Source organism: Manis pentadactyla, chromosome 14 (assembly GCF_030020395.1).
Source record: "Manis pentadactyla isolate mManPen7 chromosome 14, mManPen7.hap1, whole genome shotgun sequence".
Lineage (NCBI taxonomy): Eukaryota > Metazoa > Chordata > Mammalia > Pholidota > Manidae > Manis > Manis pentadactyla.
In genome coordinates, this window is record NC_080032.1 from 25,082,829 (window position 1) to 25,100,253 (window position 17,425).

General features: G+C 58.7%; 1 protein-coding gene across 9 annotated transcripts in view; it reads right to left on the bottom strand.

The window, feature by feature from the left end:
• The window catches only part of FBRSL1 (fibrosin like 1), a 72,809-nt gene extending 55,907 nt beyond the window's left edge, over positions 1–16,902 (bottom strand). For 6 of the 9 annotated variants that reach the window (XM_036921901.2, XM_036921909.2, XM_036921902.2 and 3 more), the window contains exons 1-2: positions 16,235–16,900; positions 194–412 (exon numbers count right to left, since the gene is read on the bottom strand). In XM_036921901.2, the coding sequence (XP_036777796.2) occupies positions 194–412; positions 16,235–16,513 (498 nt within the window). In that variant the 5' untranslated portion in view covers positions 16,514–16,900. Of the gene's footprint in view, positions 1–193; positions 413–16,234 lie in introns of all 9 variants that reach the window. The other 3 variants (XM_057492223.1, XM_057492221.1, XM_036921908.2) reach the window with 2 other exon arrangements.
• Positions 16,903–17,425: the final 523 nt, after the last annotated feature.

A 17,425-nucleotide genomic window follows, 5' to 3' on the forward strand; every position in this document is an offset into this window, starting at 1 on the left:
CTGGCTTGGCCTCTCTGGCTGTGCCCCCAGCCATCTGCCTCTGCTCAGGGCTCAAGCCCTAGTCCACATGTGCCCCATGCCCAACAATGATGGAGCGTGTTGCCAGGCAGGCCCAGGTGGTATCCAGGTGTTGGTGTGGCCCAGGGGGAGGGCACAGAGCCTGGGTGCTGAAGGGGCGGGGCCCAGCACTCACCTGCTTGGTGGGCTGCAGTGGGGCCTTCCTTGCCCCCTGGTCATAGGCAGGCTGCGGGTCCTGCTCAGGGCCACCCGCCTCCAGGGGCTGTCCTCCCGTTTCAGGTCGCCCATTCTCACTCGGCTCTGCAGCTGGGCAGGTCTCTGACTCCCGAGGTTTCTTGACAAGGCGACGTTCCCATTTCTGCTTCCGCTCATGTGGCTTCAGGGCCATGTCCTTCTGTGGGTGAGGAAGGACAAAGCTGGTTACCTAGCAGTGATGCACAATTCTGGGTGCTATCCCACGAGTGACACCACATGAGACCACTCCATGCTCTTGGTAAGGCCCTGGGCATGAGACAGCGCCTACCTAGAGGTGCTGAGCCCGAGCAGACCGTCAGGCCAAGACTCACCTTGGGAAGGAGCCTCCACTCTGGGAAGCCACCTCTGAGAGGATGAAGGGACGTGTATGACAGCTGGGCCTGTCATATGGGGGTGTCAGAAAGGAAGATGTTGGAACAAAGTTGGTTGGGGATGAGCGAGTTTCCCAAGAGCCCAGGTGGCAATGGGAGCTCTGATCCTGGGCCTGGCGTGGAGCCTCACTCAAACTCAGTTAGCAGAAGCAGGCACCAGCTGTGCTGGCCTCTGTGAGGCATGCCCCTCCCAGAGTGCCCCATGGATCCCTGGATGAAGGCCTGGTGAAGGCCCTCACCACAGCAGCTGATCATGGGTAGGGATGGTCCAGCTCCAGCTGCTTCTGTCCCCTGAGCTGCCTGTGGTTTATCCACCTGATTCCATGAAGCCTAGCAACCTGGAGCTGTGGAAACCCACCTTGGGAAAGCAGGTCTATCTCAGCCAGATGTGCAGACCTTCAGGGACCCCAGACCTCTTGCCTGGAACAGAGCCCTGTGTCCACTTGTTCTCAGCTGCACCTGGTATTGGGAGCAGAGCCTGGCATGCAGTGAGTGTTTACAGTGCATGTTGCACAGATGTCAACAGGGGCAGCATGGTCTCTTGTGCCCAGGCCAGTGCCTGGCTGGAGCCTCAGAGGTCTCAGCCCCCCTGGGGGTGGGTAGGAAGGGCCAATGTCCCAGGCTGCCGTGGTCCCCTGGCCTGGCAGTGGAAATATGGATGCATTGCTGGCCATGTGAGGTTATCCAGCTTAGGGCCAACATCCTCCTCAAGATGTTGCCCACATCCTTCTTCCTGCCTGGTGCAAGGGGTCCACAATCTCCATTAGTGAGAGGCACTGACAAGGCTGCCAGGCCAGTGGTCTTTCCAGGCACAGAAGCCCCCATGACTGCCTGCCACATGGACCCTCAGCCTGGGCTGACTGTCTGCCTCATTCTGCAGCTGCACACAGAGCAGCAGTTCTCCTCCCTTCCAAAGGTGGAACACTTCCAAAGTTGGAGGGGCCCACACCCATGGTCACACTGCTCTGGGGCTCACAGCAAGATTCGGGGAGGATAGCTGCTCCCAACACTCACAAAGGGGCTTGGAGCACCCCTTGAACTCTGACACCACACCAAGGGCTGGCATGTGCACTCTCCAGCAGGAGGAGGGAGGCATGTCCTGCATCTGTGCCTTCTCTCCAGTGCCCACTAAAGGCAGTGGGAAGAGAAAGGGCAGCAGGCCATGAGGGTGCAGGTGGGGCACTTATCCTGGGTCATCTACAGTTAGAAACACTCCTGAGCCAAAGCTGTTCCCCAGCTGACGTGCCTCCCACAAATTGATGTCCTCCCAGCTTACATCCCCGCAGCCTGGAATTCAGGTCCCAACTGATGAACAGCTCAGCCCATGCCATGTGGCTCTGCCCAAAACTCCACAGGCTTCTGGCTGCACAGCAGGTAGACCCCTCACTTCTTGGACATGGCACGGACCTTTCCTCATGCTCACCTGCTGGACTATGTGACCCTGGGACACCCTCAGGTCACCTGCATTTCTGCAGCCTCTCCTGGAACCTTGGTCAGAACTCTCAGCCCATTGTGAACCCCTCAGAGCCCAGCTCATCTCAGCCACAGGGCAAATCCCCTATGTGCCCTCACAAGGGAGCCCCACTGACCCCAGGACTCCCCAGCCCCTGCCCAACAGGCTGATTCCAGGCCTTGTGTCTCCCCCAACCTCTGTATACACTGAAGTGGCAGTGAGCACTGACTGTATGCTTGCTCGGCTCCAAGCACAGGTGGTGGTTGGCTCACGAGGGAGCCAGCCCATCAGGTGAGTTGTCCTGATACCCACAGATAGGAGGGTAACAGGCAGGGAAGCCCAAGGGAAGGGCCACTTCAGAGCTGCTTGGGATAGACCCTTGGGCAGGGCTTGGGGATCCTCCCACTGGGGAGCAGTGCCAGTCAGAAGGGAGGCTCCATTGGGCAGCACCTGCCTCCACAAGCAGCCACAGGCTTCCCTGGGGAAGGAAGCCAAGGCTGTCCCTCCAGTGACGAGATCATCTTTGTGAAGATGGTGGCTCGATCCCCACGTGACACCTAGAAACCCCCCCAAAATGTGAATGCCGTCCCCATGGGCTAGATGCTGCCTCAGGCCTCCTGCCCTGGGCAGCCTGCCTGCTACCAGGGTGGTGCCAGAGCCCCTACTTGAGCACCTGTCACCTCAGGACCTCAATGCCCACCCTCATCATGATGCAGAGGGTGGATCTAGCAGTCAAGAGTCCCACAGAGCTGGTGCTAAGACCTCAGGCAACAGGCTGTGAGGGGTCAGCACCCTCAAGAGAATGAACCGTAGGATGCATAGATGGTTATGGAGGCTGAGACATGCCAGGTCTGCTGCAGATAAGCCTGTGGCAGTGGAATGTGGGCCCCTCAGGCTGGAGGGGCTCTGCCTTTGTTCCATCCAGGCCTTTACTGCTCGTGAGGACCACTAGCTTTACTTTGTCCAGATTCACATGCCACCTGTCCAGGATGCCCAGCACATGGCCAGAACCATGTTGACCAGGTGCCTGGGCCCCACCACTCAGCCTAGGTGTGTGCATCAGTCCCATGCTGGCAGGTGCAGATGCACCTGAAACATCACGCACACAGGTGGGGCACCCTGCCCTGCACACACTCCCAAAGCTTGCTCATATCTGTGCCCGCAGGCACTCACACATGTGCACATGCTCACACAAGCACTCTTGCATGTGTCCACATGTCCACAGCACATCCTCACTCATACACACACACGCACATGTGGTCCCCACAGTTTGGGCAGTGGGCCATGGGAAGTCCTGAGCAGGACAAGTATCTCTCTTCCATTGTGCATGCCCTAGCCTCCCATGCCACACACGTGTGCACCCATCTCTGGCTACCCAGACCTTCCTGCTGCCACTAAAGTGTCGAATTACCTCTCCCCAGCTCCCTGTAGGCCACCTCCTCCAGGATGGGTGAGTGCCCTGCCACCGTGTGACCCAACCCTAGGATGGGCACTCCCTGAGTTTCTGTGGGCCTTGTTCCAAGCAGGAGCAGGAGCCACTTCTAGGGCTGTCTAGGACCACTTCTGACCCAAATGAGTAAAATTACAGGAACCATTGTTTCTAATTGGGAGATGGGATGACCTCTGAACTTTCCCATCTGAGCTCTGTCCACGTGTGTACGATCAGAAGAACAAGCTAGCATCTCACTACAGTTGTGAACCCCACAGGAACAGCCTGCTCCCAGGGAAACCCAGCTGGGCTGGGATCCATCTTACCCAAGAGCACTTGTGAACAAAATACACAAAATGGGCAGATGGATGGGAGGGCAGCAAGCACTCTGCAACCCCAGCTGCAGGCCTGGCTGGTGGGCATGCACACAGCCCCTGCCTGCAGGTTTGCTCTGGCCCCTCTGAAGGTTCTGGGGATCCCAGGCCACCTCTCCAGACACACACCCAGGCACTGCATTGTTCATGTGGTGGAAAGGACACATTTGTCAATCACAAATTGTTCAAATTCATCACGTTCTACAAACTTGTTTTGGCATTTCTTTGTTTAAAAAAACACACAAAAATCAGGAAACAGATAGTTAGAACTCTTGAAACATCAGGGCCTGAGCCTCTTCCCTGGCCTGGACTTGGTCCAACTCTGGCCTGTCATGGAGCACACTCCTGCCTTGGTGGCCAGTGAGCTCCAGGGCAGGAGCTCAGGCATCTGGAAGGGGTCAGGGGAATAGGGAAGCTGCCTGTCCCTACCCTTCTGCGAGTGAACCAGTGCATAGCAGGTGAGACCCTGTGAAGGTAGAGGAGACAGTGAGACCAAAGGCCCTCTTCTCTTGAGGCAGCATCAGGTCCAGCAGTGCTGCTCCCACTCCGGCCTCTGCCCACCCTGAGAAAGGCCTGTACATACCTGTGAGCACACACAGAGCCCCGCCCCCAGAACCCACGCCCACACAGAGGGGCCCTCCACAGTGGGTGGCACAGGCACAGGGGTAAGGACCTGGAGCAATAACCCTGCATGAAGTCCCCAGTACTCCTAGCCATGGCCAGGCCCCCAGGCCCTCCTGGACCACTGGGTGGGGTACACCCTGCCATGAAGTCACTAGCTGGGTTTCCCTGTAGCAACATTATGGGACCATGTGCTCCCCTTAAGCTACCACTGTGCAGCACCTGTAGGACCCTAACTGCAGAATGCCAGCCAACATGGAGACTCAAAGTACTCAACCAGCAAACAGACCCCATCCCCCCCGCTCAGAGGGGGCCAAGGCTGCTTGCCCCTGAGTCAGGCCCTCCCAGGTCCCCAGGCCCTGTAGGAAAAGTTGGGTGCCCCCTCTGATCCTGGAACTGCACCAAGTCCCTCCCCCAGCACCCAGGCCTCAGGGCCACACGGAGCCTCTCTCCAGTGCCAAGCAAGGGCACACTGGATGGCCCCCCTGGCAGGTGGGAAGGCCTGTCCCAGCAGACAACCCACATGAGAGCCCCCTCCCTCTACTTCCTACCCTGCATAGGAGGAAACCCATGCAGAAAGGCCAGGTCACCCCTGGGCAGGCCCAGGCCTGGAGCCTCTCCCCATCAGGGCCCCGCAGGGGCTGTGGGTGGCTGAGACAGCCTGTCCCGGCAGCTCCTGGACCGCCATTCCTCAGCAGCCTTGTCAGCTCATGGGTCTGTTGGTCCAGGAACTCTGGCCAAATCCCACCACCACTCACTGGGCAGGCTACCATCCCACCTGGAGGTCCCCAGCGATCTGCCCCAGGGCCTTGGCACAGCTATTCCCTCCACCCTGGCATCCATGTAGCTTACACTCCCTCCTCTACAAGTTTGACTCAAGCTTTCCACCCATCCTAAGTAAAATTACAGCCCTCACACCTGCCCAGCTCTCCATTTGGCTGCGGCTTGCTCCTGAGGCAAACACCACACATGCCAGTGTTCCTTCCATGTGGTCGAGGGAGTAAATGGTGCTTCCCCCTCAACTGAGTGACCAATTGTTCATTTGCTTGGGATGGAAAGGGTTTTCCAGATGTGGGATTAGTGTGACAACTGGAGAAGTCCCAGAGAAACTGGAGAGTCCCTCTGAACCACCACAGCACCCTTCCTTGTTTACAGACAACCAGAGTTGGCTGGAAACCAGGATGTGAGGGCCCTCTTCCTGGCCCAACTTCCTGTCCAGAGCTCTTGAAACCAGGTACAGGAAGGCCTGGGGCATCTCTGACACCTACCGCTGACCTCTGTCCAGGTCAAAGGCTGAATTGGACCTGGTCTGGGATGTTCCCACCACCCAGCTGCCTCTGCCCTGGGGAGAGGACCATGTCCAATCACCCCTCCAGCCACAGAAAGAGACCAGGACCCTTCTCTCTGACTGCCCCCTCCTCAGCTCACACCCACCCCACACGGCCCTGATGTTGCCTTCCCCCTCCCGTGGCCTACCTGCCACCCCTCTATGTAAGGTGCTCCACTTACAGGCCCCCAATTTGGTACAGCCTGCTGCTGCCGTGACTACTGGGTGGCCTACTGTCTTTGAGGACCGTCCCAAGAAGGCCCACTGATGTATGAGCTGCTCTGGAAACTTCTGGAACCTGCCTTGCAGCACCCTGGCCCCTCTGGGTCCATCTCCATCTGCCTCACTGCCTTCCTCCTCTGCCCCCAAGTACCCACCCACAGTGTGCTCTGGGCACCCTGGAGCGCCTGACTGCAGATGAGGCAGCACAGCTGGAGGGGGCAAGTGGTCAATGACGCGAGTCTAGGAAGCAGGCTGGGAGCCGCAGAGTGACTCCACAGGCAGGGTGCCCCCAGCATTCACGGCACGCCAAGTGGGAAGCCTCTCTGGGTCCTGTGCACTCAGTTCTTCATGTGTCTGTGAAGTCCCTGCTGTATGCCAGGAGCCGGGTGCTGTAGGGTGGAGAAGTGGACAGACAGACCCACCCCATGGCTGGGGACAAGTGAAATGTGATTTGATGATAGTGACAAGTGCTCTGGAAAAAGCAGAGGCACCTGGTGGGAGAGGAGGCATGAAGGTGGAAGAGGACAAGGCAGGGAGGTGGTCCCACACTGACCCTGTGCTCCCTGACCCACACTGGACTGGTGTGTAGTGTCCAAAGCAGCTGCCCTGACAACTAGGTTTTGTGATCAATCTCTGCCCAGGCCCTTCCCTGCCTCTTGGCCTAGGACACCAGGCAAGGCATCAGAGCAGCAACCCTATGGCTGCCCCCGCTGCAGATCTGCTCTCAGGATCGCCAGCCTGGGAGCACCCCCCACCTCCCCTAGGGATCTGCACAGCTGCCGCTCAGCTGTCACAGGCAGTGGGAGCTACTGGGGTCAACCGGCCTGCCCAATCTGCCAGGAGACTGCCCAGGGAGGCCGGGAGCGGGGGTGGCTGTGGCCAAAGTCCCCTGCCCTCCTGTCCTGAGTGGGGCACAAAGAGAAGGAAGCCACCAGTCAGCTCAGAGAGGAGCTTCCAAGAGGAGGTGGGATGGGGGGCAGGCACTTTCACTCATCACCCTCATCCCTGGATGAGGAGAGCAAGGCTCAGGGCTGTCTGAGCCCAGGGCTTCTGAGGCCACGCTGAGGAAGAGGGAAATGGGTCTGAACCAGGCATCTGGCTAGGAGCACTGTACAAGACATGCCCTGAACTTGCTCCTAGGAGATGGGCAGAGCACTGGACAGGGCCAGGCCTCAGGAAAATGTAGGTTCATTCCATGGGTGATGGGCAGGGCCCCTGAGGACCTGGGCCAGGCAGAGATGTGATCTCAGGGACCTTATCCTGGAGCCAGGCTACATGCACTCCAATCTGACAAAGCCCTGTGGGGCTGTGGGTGGAGCTAAGTGCTGAGGACAAGCCATGCAGGATGTGGAAAAAGCACTGGCCGATGGTCAGCCAGAGGCCTGCAGGGTCTGGACCAGCATGGGGCACTGGGGTCGGGGATCAGAGGACAGCTTTGGTAGGTGAAGGCCAAGAGGTGATGGGCTCATGGCAGATGCTGAAGGTCCCTGGGGGACCCTGGCTCTCAAGGAGGGGCCATATGAGCATGAACAGCACCCCTTTAGTGTCTGAGGTGATGAGACATGTCAGATGCAAGGTGACCAGCAGCAGGGGTTGGGGAGAGGAGTCAGGATGCAGCTGATGGCCATGCAGGGCAGGGGCTCTCATGGAAGCTGTTCTGGACACCCCACCAGAGACCCACCAGCCCACTGAGTATCAGAGCCCATGAGGCCAACTTTCCACTCAGTGTGAATCTGTGAGGTCACTTCTAAAGACAGGAAAGGCAGGGTGGCCAGACTCGAGGCCTGAGGTGAAGCTCAGGTCACAGTAGAGAGCCCTGCCACTCTCTGGGCACCACAGTCATCAACGCAAGCCACCTGAGGTGCACATGCCTGGTCCCAGTCCTGCTCTGCCACTGCCAACCACATAGATTCGAGAAGGACTGAACCCCTGGACCTCAGTTTTCTTGTCTACACAGTGGGAACAGCACCTGCCTCAGGGGCTTGCCTGGTGTGGAGACATCGCGTGTCTGCCCTGCCCCTGCCCCTGCCCCTGGCCAGTGTTGCTCCTCTTCCCATGACTTCTGGCATCACCATAGATCAGACCAGCTCTGGCCTCCTACTCCACCCAGCATGGGGGATGAGCACCTTCAAAAAGGCTGCTCTGCTCCCCACAACGAGCTGACACCAAGCTCTCACGAGAACCTCCCTCTGGGGCCCACAGGTACCCACCACCTGTGTGGGATCCATAGGGCAGTACCCCCCAAACAGTGGCTCCTAGGGGGCCTAGTTGAGTCTGAGCTGGGTGGCCACAGGGGCACAGACGTGTCTCACCAGGCCAGGCCAGCCTCGGATGTTCTGCTGGGGTCCCTCCCCATGTACATACATGTATACACACACACCCCACAAGCGTGCACACATACACTGTGACTGGGAAGTGGGGGGCAGGGTGGTCTACACTGCCTGGGGCTGGGCACCAGGGTCAGGGTCAGGATCAGCTCTCCTCACATGCAGCTTCCAACAGAAGCTGGGTAAGCACAGTGCCCTAGGAAATGGACAAAACTGGGAACTCACTGGCAAGTTTTTTTTCTCCAGCTACTTGGGTACACCGGTGCACAGCGGGACAATCCCCATAAGGAACTGGAACCAACTATCACGCTGGCCCCAAGTCCCCTAAGCACATGAGTCCATGTGATGTGGGCTTCAGATTCCAGGTTCTGAGAGCACTTTGGGAGCCCTCAGTGTGACCACCCACCGCCGTGCCCAGCCACCCTCTGCCAGTGGCCCAGCATCCCAACCCGAAAGCAAAGCACTGCCTCTCTGGCTGGTCACTGCCAGGCGCCTCCGCAGAACCCACCTGGATGCCCAGCCAGGTCCTCCCAGGCAATCTCTGGTCTCATTACCCATTTGTCTCCTCCGCCTAGAGCACAGGGCCTCGCATACAGAGGCACTCAGTAAATGCTCAGTGAGTCGGAGAAAGCAGAATGGATTGGAGCACTCCCTGCTGGCCAACAGTCACTTCCAGGGGCCCACAGCCCCACACGAGCCTGGCCTGGCCTGCTCCAGCACCACCACGGTCTGACCCCAGCAAGGAGAGGGAAGAGACACCGCCCTGAGCAGTGCTGCAGGAGGGGCAGCCAAGGGCCAAATGAGGGAGGCCCCTAGAGGCTGTGCCCTCAGGTTGGCTGCAAGGGCCTCTCAGCAGAGTGTGGGTGGTGTGACCATGACAAGGCACCTCCATCCTGTCCCTGACCAGCTGTCCTTCCACCAGGAGAGCAGCAGAGTCCCAGTGCCTCAGTTTCCCCATTCCCACAGGGCTGACCATGGCTCCGCCTCATGGAGCTCCTTGGAGCAGGTAAACCACACAAGTCAAGGCCAGGATGGTGGTAGCCCCCAGCAGGTCCTTGCTGCCCCTGACCATGATGATGCCTGCACCATGGCATGGAAGGCTTCCAGACCCCATCTTCCTCCTCCAAAAGGCACCCAAACAGATCAGAGCAGGGCCCAAAGCCTCTCCCCCTGCCAGCCCACAGGCAGCCTTCTCATCAGCTCCATCTCAAGTTGGCCTGTATGGTGTCTGCCCTGCTGACCCTGCTTCCAGCTGGTCCCCTCATTACCTGCACCCCACCCCCACCATAGCTGACTCAGGTCTCCAACTGGCCACTAACAAACTGGGCTGGAATAACAGGACTCCAAGGGTTCTTTCCAAGCATGGGGAGGAGCTGACAATTCCAGTCACTGTTCCAGAGCACAGGAAAAAATGCAGCAGAACGAGCAAGTAGACTAATCTTACTTAGGAATTTAGTGCCAAAAGTCCCAACCAAAGAATCAGCAGAGCAACCTGACATGAGACTCCACCAGCATGACTGGCAGGGCTGGTTCCAGAATTTAGCGACAGCCAGACATCACCGGGTCCAGAGGAAGGAAACAATCTTCATCACATGGGGTTTAAGGATCACTACCCTTCGGATGCTGGCCCAGACACTGCATGGGCAGGACATAGTCTCCATGTGGAAGATGCATGCAGCCAGGCTGAGTCGAGGGAAAGAAGAGACCTCCCAGAGGGAAAAGGGTGCCCCACGGTGCTTGGAAGTGCTGATAAGACATCTCAAGACAGGGCAGCTACAACACTGGGGTTCCCAGCAGATGCCATGGTGGCCAGCAGGAAACAGAGCCGATAAGAGAATTCCGCAAACTGCCCAGGGGCAAACGAGAGGTGGAACATGGCTTTCTTATACACACAGCAACAGCCGGTCAGAAAACAGAGCGACCAAGGTGGAAGGAAGGCGGGACAAGTTCACGAAATGCAGAGACCCTCAGCAGGAACAGCCTTCATGCTTACCAACCCCTCGACAGACAGCACATGTAGGAAGCTCCCGGCCACACAGAAGCCAGCACCAGGTCTACGATGTCCCCTCTGGGAACATGTACATGCTACAAGGAGGTTCTGGGTTGGGAGAGATCAAGCTGACACCATCAAGTCCTCATGGGGGAAGACAACAGACAGAAGGTACGACCTGCTGCGAAAAGAGGGCTGGGAAAACAAGCCAGGAGGGGCCAGTGGTGGCCTTACATGGGGGTCTCCCATGGTCACAGACTCAGTGGGGCCACAGAGGGTCATGTCTGACCCCAGTCTGTGGGAGATGAGAGAGTAAGTCACTGACACCTGGGGAAAGAACCTTCCAGGTGGGAGGCAGAGCAGATGGCAAGGACTGGAAAGTCCCCCTGTGTGTCCCAGGGTCGGAGAGGGCAGGTGTGGCTGAAGCTGCAGCAGTGAAGGCAGGGGTGGGGCATGGAGAACCACAGTAAAGGCGGGGTTACTGAATTGGAAGCTCAGAGCAGAGAAGTGGCTGGAGGGTGGGGACATGGGCCAGCTCAGTGAGCTCATGAGTGTGTGCTGCCTGCCCGCTGGGGTGGGAGGGTGGTGGTGACTGTCCTGCTGCAGCAGGCCTAACACAGCGGATGGAGGAAGTGAGGCCCTTCCGGGAGCTCCAGGCGGGGCTTCACTACATGTGGCCAAGGGACCAGGTGCAGGCCTGCCCTCTTTCCTGTCCAAGCCTCGGACACCAGCCAAGGAGAGGTCCAAAGAGTTGCTGCCACAGATGGGGTCTGGGCAGGCTGGACAGATCAGGGCTAAGTGTGCAAGCAGGAGACACAGCAGCTGACAGAAACAGAGGAGGGGGACTGAGACCCCCTCAGGCCTGTAGCACACAGACATGCAGGGGGTTTACACACGTACCAGGCAGGGCTCCACCACATACACATGCACACACACACAAGCTTACATGTACCTGGGACATGGACCCACCACCACACACAGCAAGTACATGCACACACTGTGGACCCAAAACTGTCCAGAAACTCAGAGAAGAGGTAGATGGAAGATGGGATATGGCCTGCCATGGGGAACGCCCCCTGTGGCCTGTGCCACACCTCCTGGGCAAACCCAACTCACAGGAATGTGAGGCATGACTGCTGCAGGGCATGCTGCTCTGCTCCCCTGGAACGCTCCCTGGGCCAGTGTGCCCTTCAGATGCTCAGCAGGGGAGCAGAAGTCAGCAGCCCCACGTGGCCTTGCAGATGCTGGGGCACAGTGTGGGTGGATAGACAGAGAAACTGAGGTCTAGAGGCCAAAAGTAGTGTGCAAATAACCCCCAGCCATAGAGAGCAGGGGAGTGGGCTTAGGTGATGGGAGCCAAGAGACAGCCCCTGCCCACCTGCGTGGGGCTTGAGACCTTCACGAGTGCCTGGGGCAGGCAGGAACAATGAGCCAGCCAGTAGATTCGGAGTCACCATCCATCAAAACCATGGCTGCCTCGACCTCTCTGTGCTGCCCTGTGTGAGCCCTTGCCCTGCATCCCCACAGCGCACAAGGCATGTACAGAGACAGCGGGTGATGCAGCAGACCTCTCCCAGCCTGTGTGCTGCTGCCCTGGGGCAGTAGACACCCATGTGGGCTGGTGGCGCGCGCACGCATGCACATACACACTTTGCCCTCTGGCCACTCTTGGAGCAGCTCCCAACAGTGGGCCCCCTGGGGGAAGCAGAAGCAAGTTGATGCCATCCTAGGTCCCAGACCTACTGTTGTACACCCCTCCTGTGACTGCAGGAAAGCCTTCCCCCTCTCTCCCTCAGTTTCCCCAACTGAAGGGAGGGAGGAAGCCTGGACGAGGTGTTCTGACAGGGGGGCTCAGACACTCTCCAAGTTAAAACCTTCTCCTGCCACCAGCTCTCCTCACTGAGCCCAGTTGTCTGTGTGCTCAGACTGCCCCCTTGTCGGAGGGATGGGCCAGACCACACCCTCACAGGCAGCACTGACAGCATGGGCTTCTGCACAAGTACTGGTGGGGCCACATCCCTGCTCCCCATACTCCTGGACCTGAGCTCCCACAGCCAGCACAAGTCGTGTGCCCCTCACCCCTGGGGGATGGCGAACCTGGCTCACACACAGAGAGACCACCACCACTGCCTCCCACACAGCCCCACACAGACAACCCCACCTCACAGGCCATGTCCAGACCTGCAACAGGTGCCCCTGCCTGTCAGGAGTCAGGCTGCCTCCACTACTTGCCAAGACTCATGTCCCTGGCCAGAGCCCATCTGTGGCTGGGAAGAGCTCAGGTCTTTTCGGCAGACATTCACAGCACCCCTGGACAGAACCAAAGGCTGGGAGCTGGGCTGCCCACAGGCACTCACCTGCTAGAGTGCCTGCAGGAGGCCGGAGCATGGTTTCTCAAGCCTGACTGCACAGAGGTCATGTGTGGTTTTGGTTTTAGGCATACCTTTTGTGGATTATCAAAGTAACATGTTCTAATCAGTGTAGATAACAGGAGAACTGGAGAAAGGAAGTCACCTGTCATATGTCACAGCTAGAATTCTGGGTGTTCCCTTTCCATCCTTTTTTCCAGGCACACACCTTCCAGATTGCATATAGATGTGGGGAATAAGGCCTTCCTTCTAGCAAGAAAGGAAAGACACGAGACTGCACATCCATGTGGTTATATTTGTATAAGGTGCCCTGGAGAGGCCAGGAGTTGGCCAGAGTAGTCACTGGAGAAGGCTGTAGTTGGAGCTGAAACTTTTTTCAGGATATACCTTTCTTAAAGCTTGATTTCTGAATCAACACTCCAGCTGGAAGTGTTCTGCTGTTTGAAAGCGAGTTAACAAAGAATCACAGGGACACCAAACCAGAAGGATGGCTCTCACTGGAGCTAGCAGCATAGAGGCTGTCCTTTGAGTCGGGCACTGCACAGAGCATGGAGGAGAGAAGGGCCAGTGCACAGGGGCATGGGTACCCTGATAGAAAGCACTAGGAGGCACACAGTGGGTCTGCTGGGCTCCGCTCTGGCTCTGCCTGCAAGGTGGATCTCCTAGGAGACCAAGGGGCCGGACCACGTGCCTTCAGCCCTAGGATAGCCTCTGCCACAGGGAGGAGGGGTCAGGAGTATCTGGGACAGAGAGCTGTGGCACTGCCCCAGCCCTGCCCCCAAGGGCTTCCCCTCAACCTCTGGTCAACACACCAAGGGGCAGAGATGGCACAGGAACTAGAGGGACAGCAAATGATGGCTGTCTAACCCAAATGTTCCCAGTCAGTGAGAACAGAGGAAAGGCAACCAGTGTCACTCCTGAACCACAAGACAACTGTCCCACAGCCACTTGGTCGCTGCCCCAACCTGTTAAATGGAGAATCAGAAATCTGATGGGGTACCAGGACTCCCATGTGTGACCCTTGCTGATCCCGTGGCCTCTGCACAGCCTCAGTTCAGACACCAGGCTCTGGTTATTCAACCCAGGACTCAGATGGACACACCTCCATCCCCAGGGCGGAAGACACACCCTGAGCTAGGCCAGACATGAGTGCCTCATCAGCCAACACCACCGCAGACACATTACAGAGCACCTACTGTGTCCACCACACTTAAGAGAAGTGGCCTATGACCTTTTTGAAGCCACCCAGGAGGCAGGGACTGGGTGTCCTTTGGGGGAAGACACAGGGCATGTGGTGGGGAGGGTCTGCCCAGGACACAGAAGAGTAGGGGGCCTGCCTGGGATGCAGGGAGGTTGGGAGGGAGGCTACATCCTCAGCACAAAGGTAAGGAGGACTCTCAGGACACTAGCACTGCTCTCTGCGAAGGTCCCACCTCTTGAGCTGGTTTAAACCTGATGTTTAGTTATTTAAGTTCCAGGGGTGGCAGCTCATGTCTGACATGGAGGCCAAGATGGACTCCTAAGGGTGTAGCAGAGCTCTGAGACTGGGAGGGGTATGGCCTTGACACTCATGGCACTGGGCCTCAGTGTCCCTAACTGTGCAATAGGGACAAGCAGGCTCAGAACAGTGCTTGGGAAACTACACGTTCAATACACAACAGCTGTTGCTATCAATGTGATTATCAATTACCTGAACTCTGGGGGGAAAACCACTACACTTCAGTAAGAATGAGGCTAAGAGGGCCGATCCAGAAGTTATGACTTGTCCAGAAGCCCCATACTTTCCAAGGCAGACAGACCCTTCCCTGGCTCAGAAAGGCAGATAAATGCATGGAGTGGCCCTGGGGTGATGTGGCTGTGTGAATGCTACACAGAAAGCAGGCTCATTCTCCCTATGACCCGGCTGGGGCTGGTCTGAGGCTGCATAAGTCCCCCAAACCCAAGGCTGTGCTTTAGTGCCCCTGATGCAGGAGAGGTAGTCAGGGTGGCGGTAGACCACTTCACTCTGGCACAGCATTCCCAAACCGTGGTTTCTCTGCTCACTGGTTCTGTCCATGAATGGGTTTGAGGCACTGGGACCCTGCAGACCCCACACAAGACAGATGTGGGATCTCTTCCAGCTCATGTTTTGAAGGGGAGAATGCCAAGGCAGAGATGGAGTAAATCACAAGACAGCTTCAGAAAGAGAGCAGTAACTGACAGGAAGCAATGTATGTGAAATAATACTGGGAGATGGCCAGCTGCGGGGAAGAAGGGACGGCTCTTCAAATGGTGTTGAGATGAAGGTGCCAAACAACAACCCAGAGCAAGTATGGAGGTCCTGAGGCAGCAGAACCCAAAGGGGCTGAATGCTGGTGTGAGGATGTTAGGTGGGAGAGGTCAATTGACAGGGAACCTGACAGAGGCTCTTGGAGAAGTCAGGGTTCTGCTTCCCCCGCCCTCGCAGGGCGGTTATACATCTGGAAGTGGGTGGTGTAACCACCCTCAGAAACTACAAGGCAGGACATAGCTGTATGAAGGCAGAAAACTTGGTCCTGGGGCTGCACTTCCCTAGGACAGACCATGGCATGTGCCACCCTCCCTCCCCAAAAATGTCTTAGTTAAGGACCCCTCAGCCCAAGAGCCATTTCAGGTCTCCCAGGTGTGCATGACAGAGGACCCCAGGGCTAAGTGGTTAGCACAAGTTCTGATGCAGGTGCCCCACCTATGTGCATTCACCTGTCCCTGGGCCACCAGCACTGACCCTGAGGCTCTCCATAGACCCAGTGGACCCCAGGGAGAGGACTCACTGCAGGGGCCTGCAGGGATGGCACTTTCTCTTCCCATAGGTCAACTTCTGAGACTGGGCAATATTGGGCCACTAGTCCCCAAGCCCCAAGAAAAGGATGGCGTACTATTAACTGAGCGATCCTTGGGACCCCAAACCCAACAGATGCCAGGTCCCCAAAATAAATGCTGCATGGGGTCCCTGGAGAGTGGAGGAGCCGCTGAGGCTTGCAGAACTTTGGGGCCTGGCCAGCAATTCTACCCAGGCCTTAGGAGACAGTGGCAACCACGCCAACTCCGACACTATTCATTTCCTTCTCCACTCACCTGGGTTCAGGCAAGGAGGGCAGTATTTGCTCAGCAAATATTGCCCCTGATAACGTGAACAGCATTTTTTGCCCTCCTATTAACCACACAGAAAGCAACGGTCCCTAGAGGGGTCTTAAGACAGGAGGTTCCCTCTCCCCATCCAAACAGAAACCTCAGGCGGGAGGGGAGGAACAGGAAGAACCCCAAAGTATCCGTTTTATCATCCTCTCCACCGAGTCCGGCAGTGCTCACCTCCCTAGCACAACCCAAGGCCAATGAAGTGATATACTGGCAACAAAAACACAACTGAAAAAAGACCGATTGTCCAGCGTGCCAGCCGGGTCGGACAGGGTAACAAATTTCTCCCCAGCAGTTCGAGAGCCCCCGCACGCTGCCCGCCTACCTCCAGGGCCTCCAGCGTGCTGAAACTGGCGATGGCGAAGCCATCGATGACTTCCTCCTCCTGCGAGCTGGACTCGCGGCGGCGGCGGCGCGGGGGGCGCGCGGCGGCGGCGCGGGACGGGGGCGGGCGGGGCAGGCAGGCGTTCTCCTTGCCGGGACCGGGCTCGGGCTCATCGCCCGAAGAAGCGCTCTGGTCGCGGGCGTCACGGGCCGCCTCCCGGCGCCGGCCGCGGTCCCGCTGCGCGCGAGAGCGCCGGCTCTGGCGGACCTTGGCCTCCATGGCCGGGTGACCTTGCGGCCGCGCCGTCGGCTACCGCTTCCCCTGCCGCTGCCGCGCGCTACGCGGCGCCGCCGGGCTCGGTGCGGGCCGCGCGGGCTCGGGCCCTGAGCGGCGGCGGGCGGCGGTCCGGGCCAGGCATGCCGCGCGGGGGGCCTCAGCCCCGGGCCCCGAGCGGCCTGGGCGCCCCGGCGCGGGCGGCAGCGTGCATCGGCAGGGCGGCCGGCGCTCAGCGGCCCCCGGCCGCGGCTCCGGGGGCGCGCCCCATGCGCTGCGAGCGGCAGGCGGCGGGCGGGGCGAGTCCGCGGCTGAGGGGCTGGGGCTCGTGAGGCGGCGGCGGCGGCGGCGGCAGCACCCCAAGCGGATAACAACTGACGTACTTCCTCCCGGCCGCCAGCTCCAGAGGAAGTGGACGCTTCAGCGGAGCCCGGCGCGAGCCCCGCCCCGCCCAACAACCTGCCCTCCGGGCTCCGCCCTCAAAGAACCCGCCCCCCCAGGCCCCGCCCCGGCCGCACTCTTTCTTCCCCACCAGTGTCCCCTTTCCCCTCCCGGCCTCCGGCCCTCGAGGCCCCGCCCCCTTCCCGTCCCCTCCTCCACTCCGGGGAAGCCGCACGCAGTCCCGCGCCCCTAGTTGCGGGAGGCGTGGGGGCGGGAGTGTCGCCTTCTCTCTGGCGCGCGAACTGGGGGTGGGGTATGTCTCTGCACCTCCCCAACCGCGGCCTCATTCCGGAAGAATCTCTGAACTGGAGCACGTGAACAGAAAAGTGGGGGCCTCCCCAGCCATGCCAGACACGTGGGCGTAGGGGACACACACACCGCGGGTGGGGGCGGGTGTGAAGGTGGGAAGTCCTCCTCCCACTACTGATACCCGGGTGGAGGGTGGAGTCATACTTGGCCTGTTTTCTCAGCCTGGGG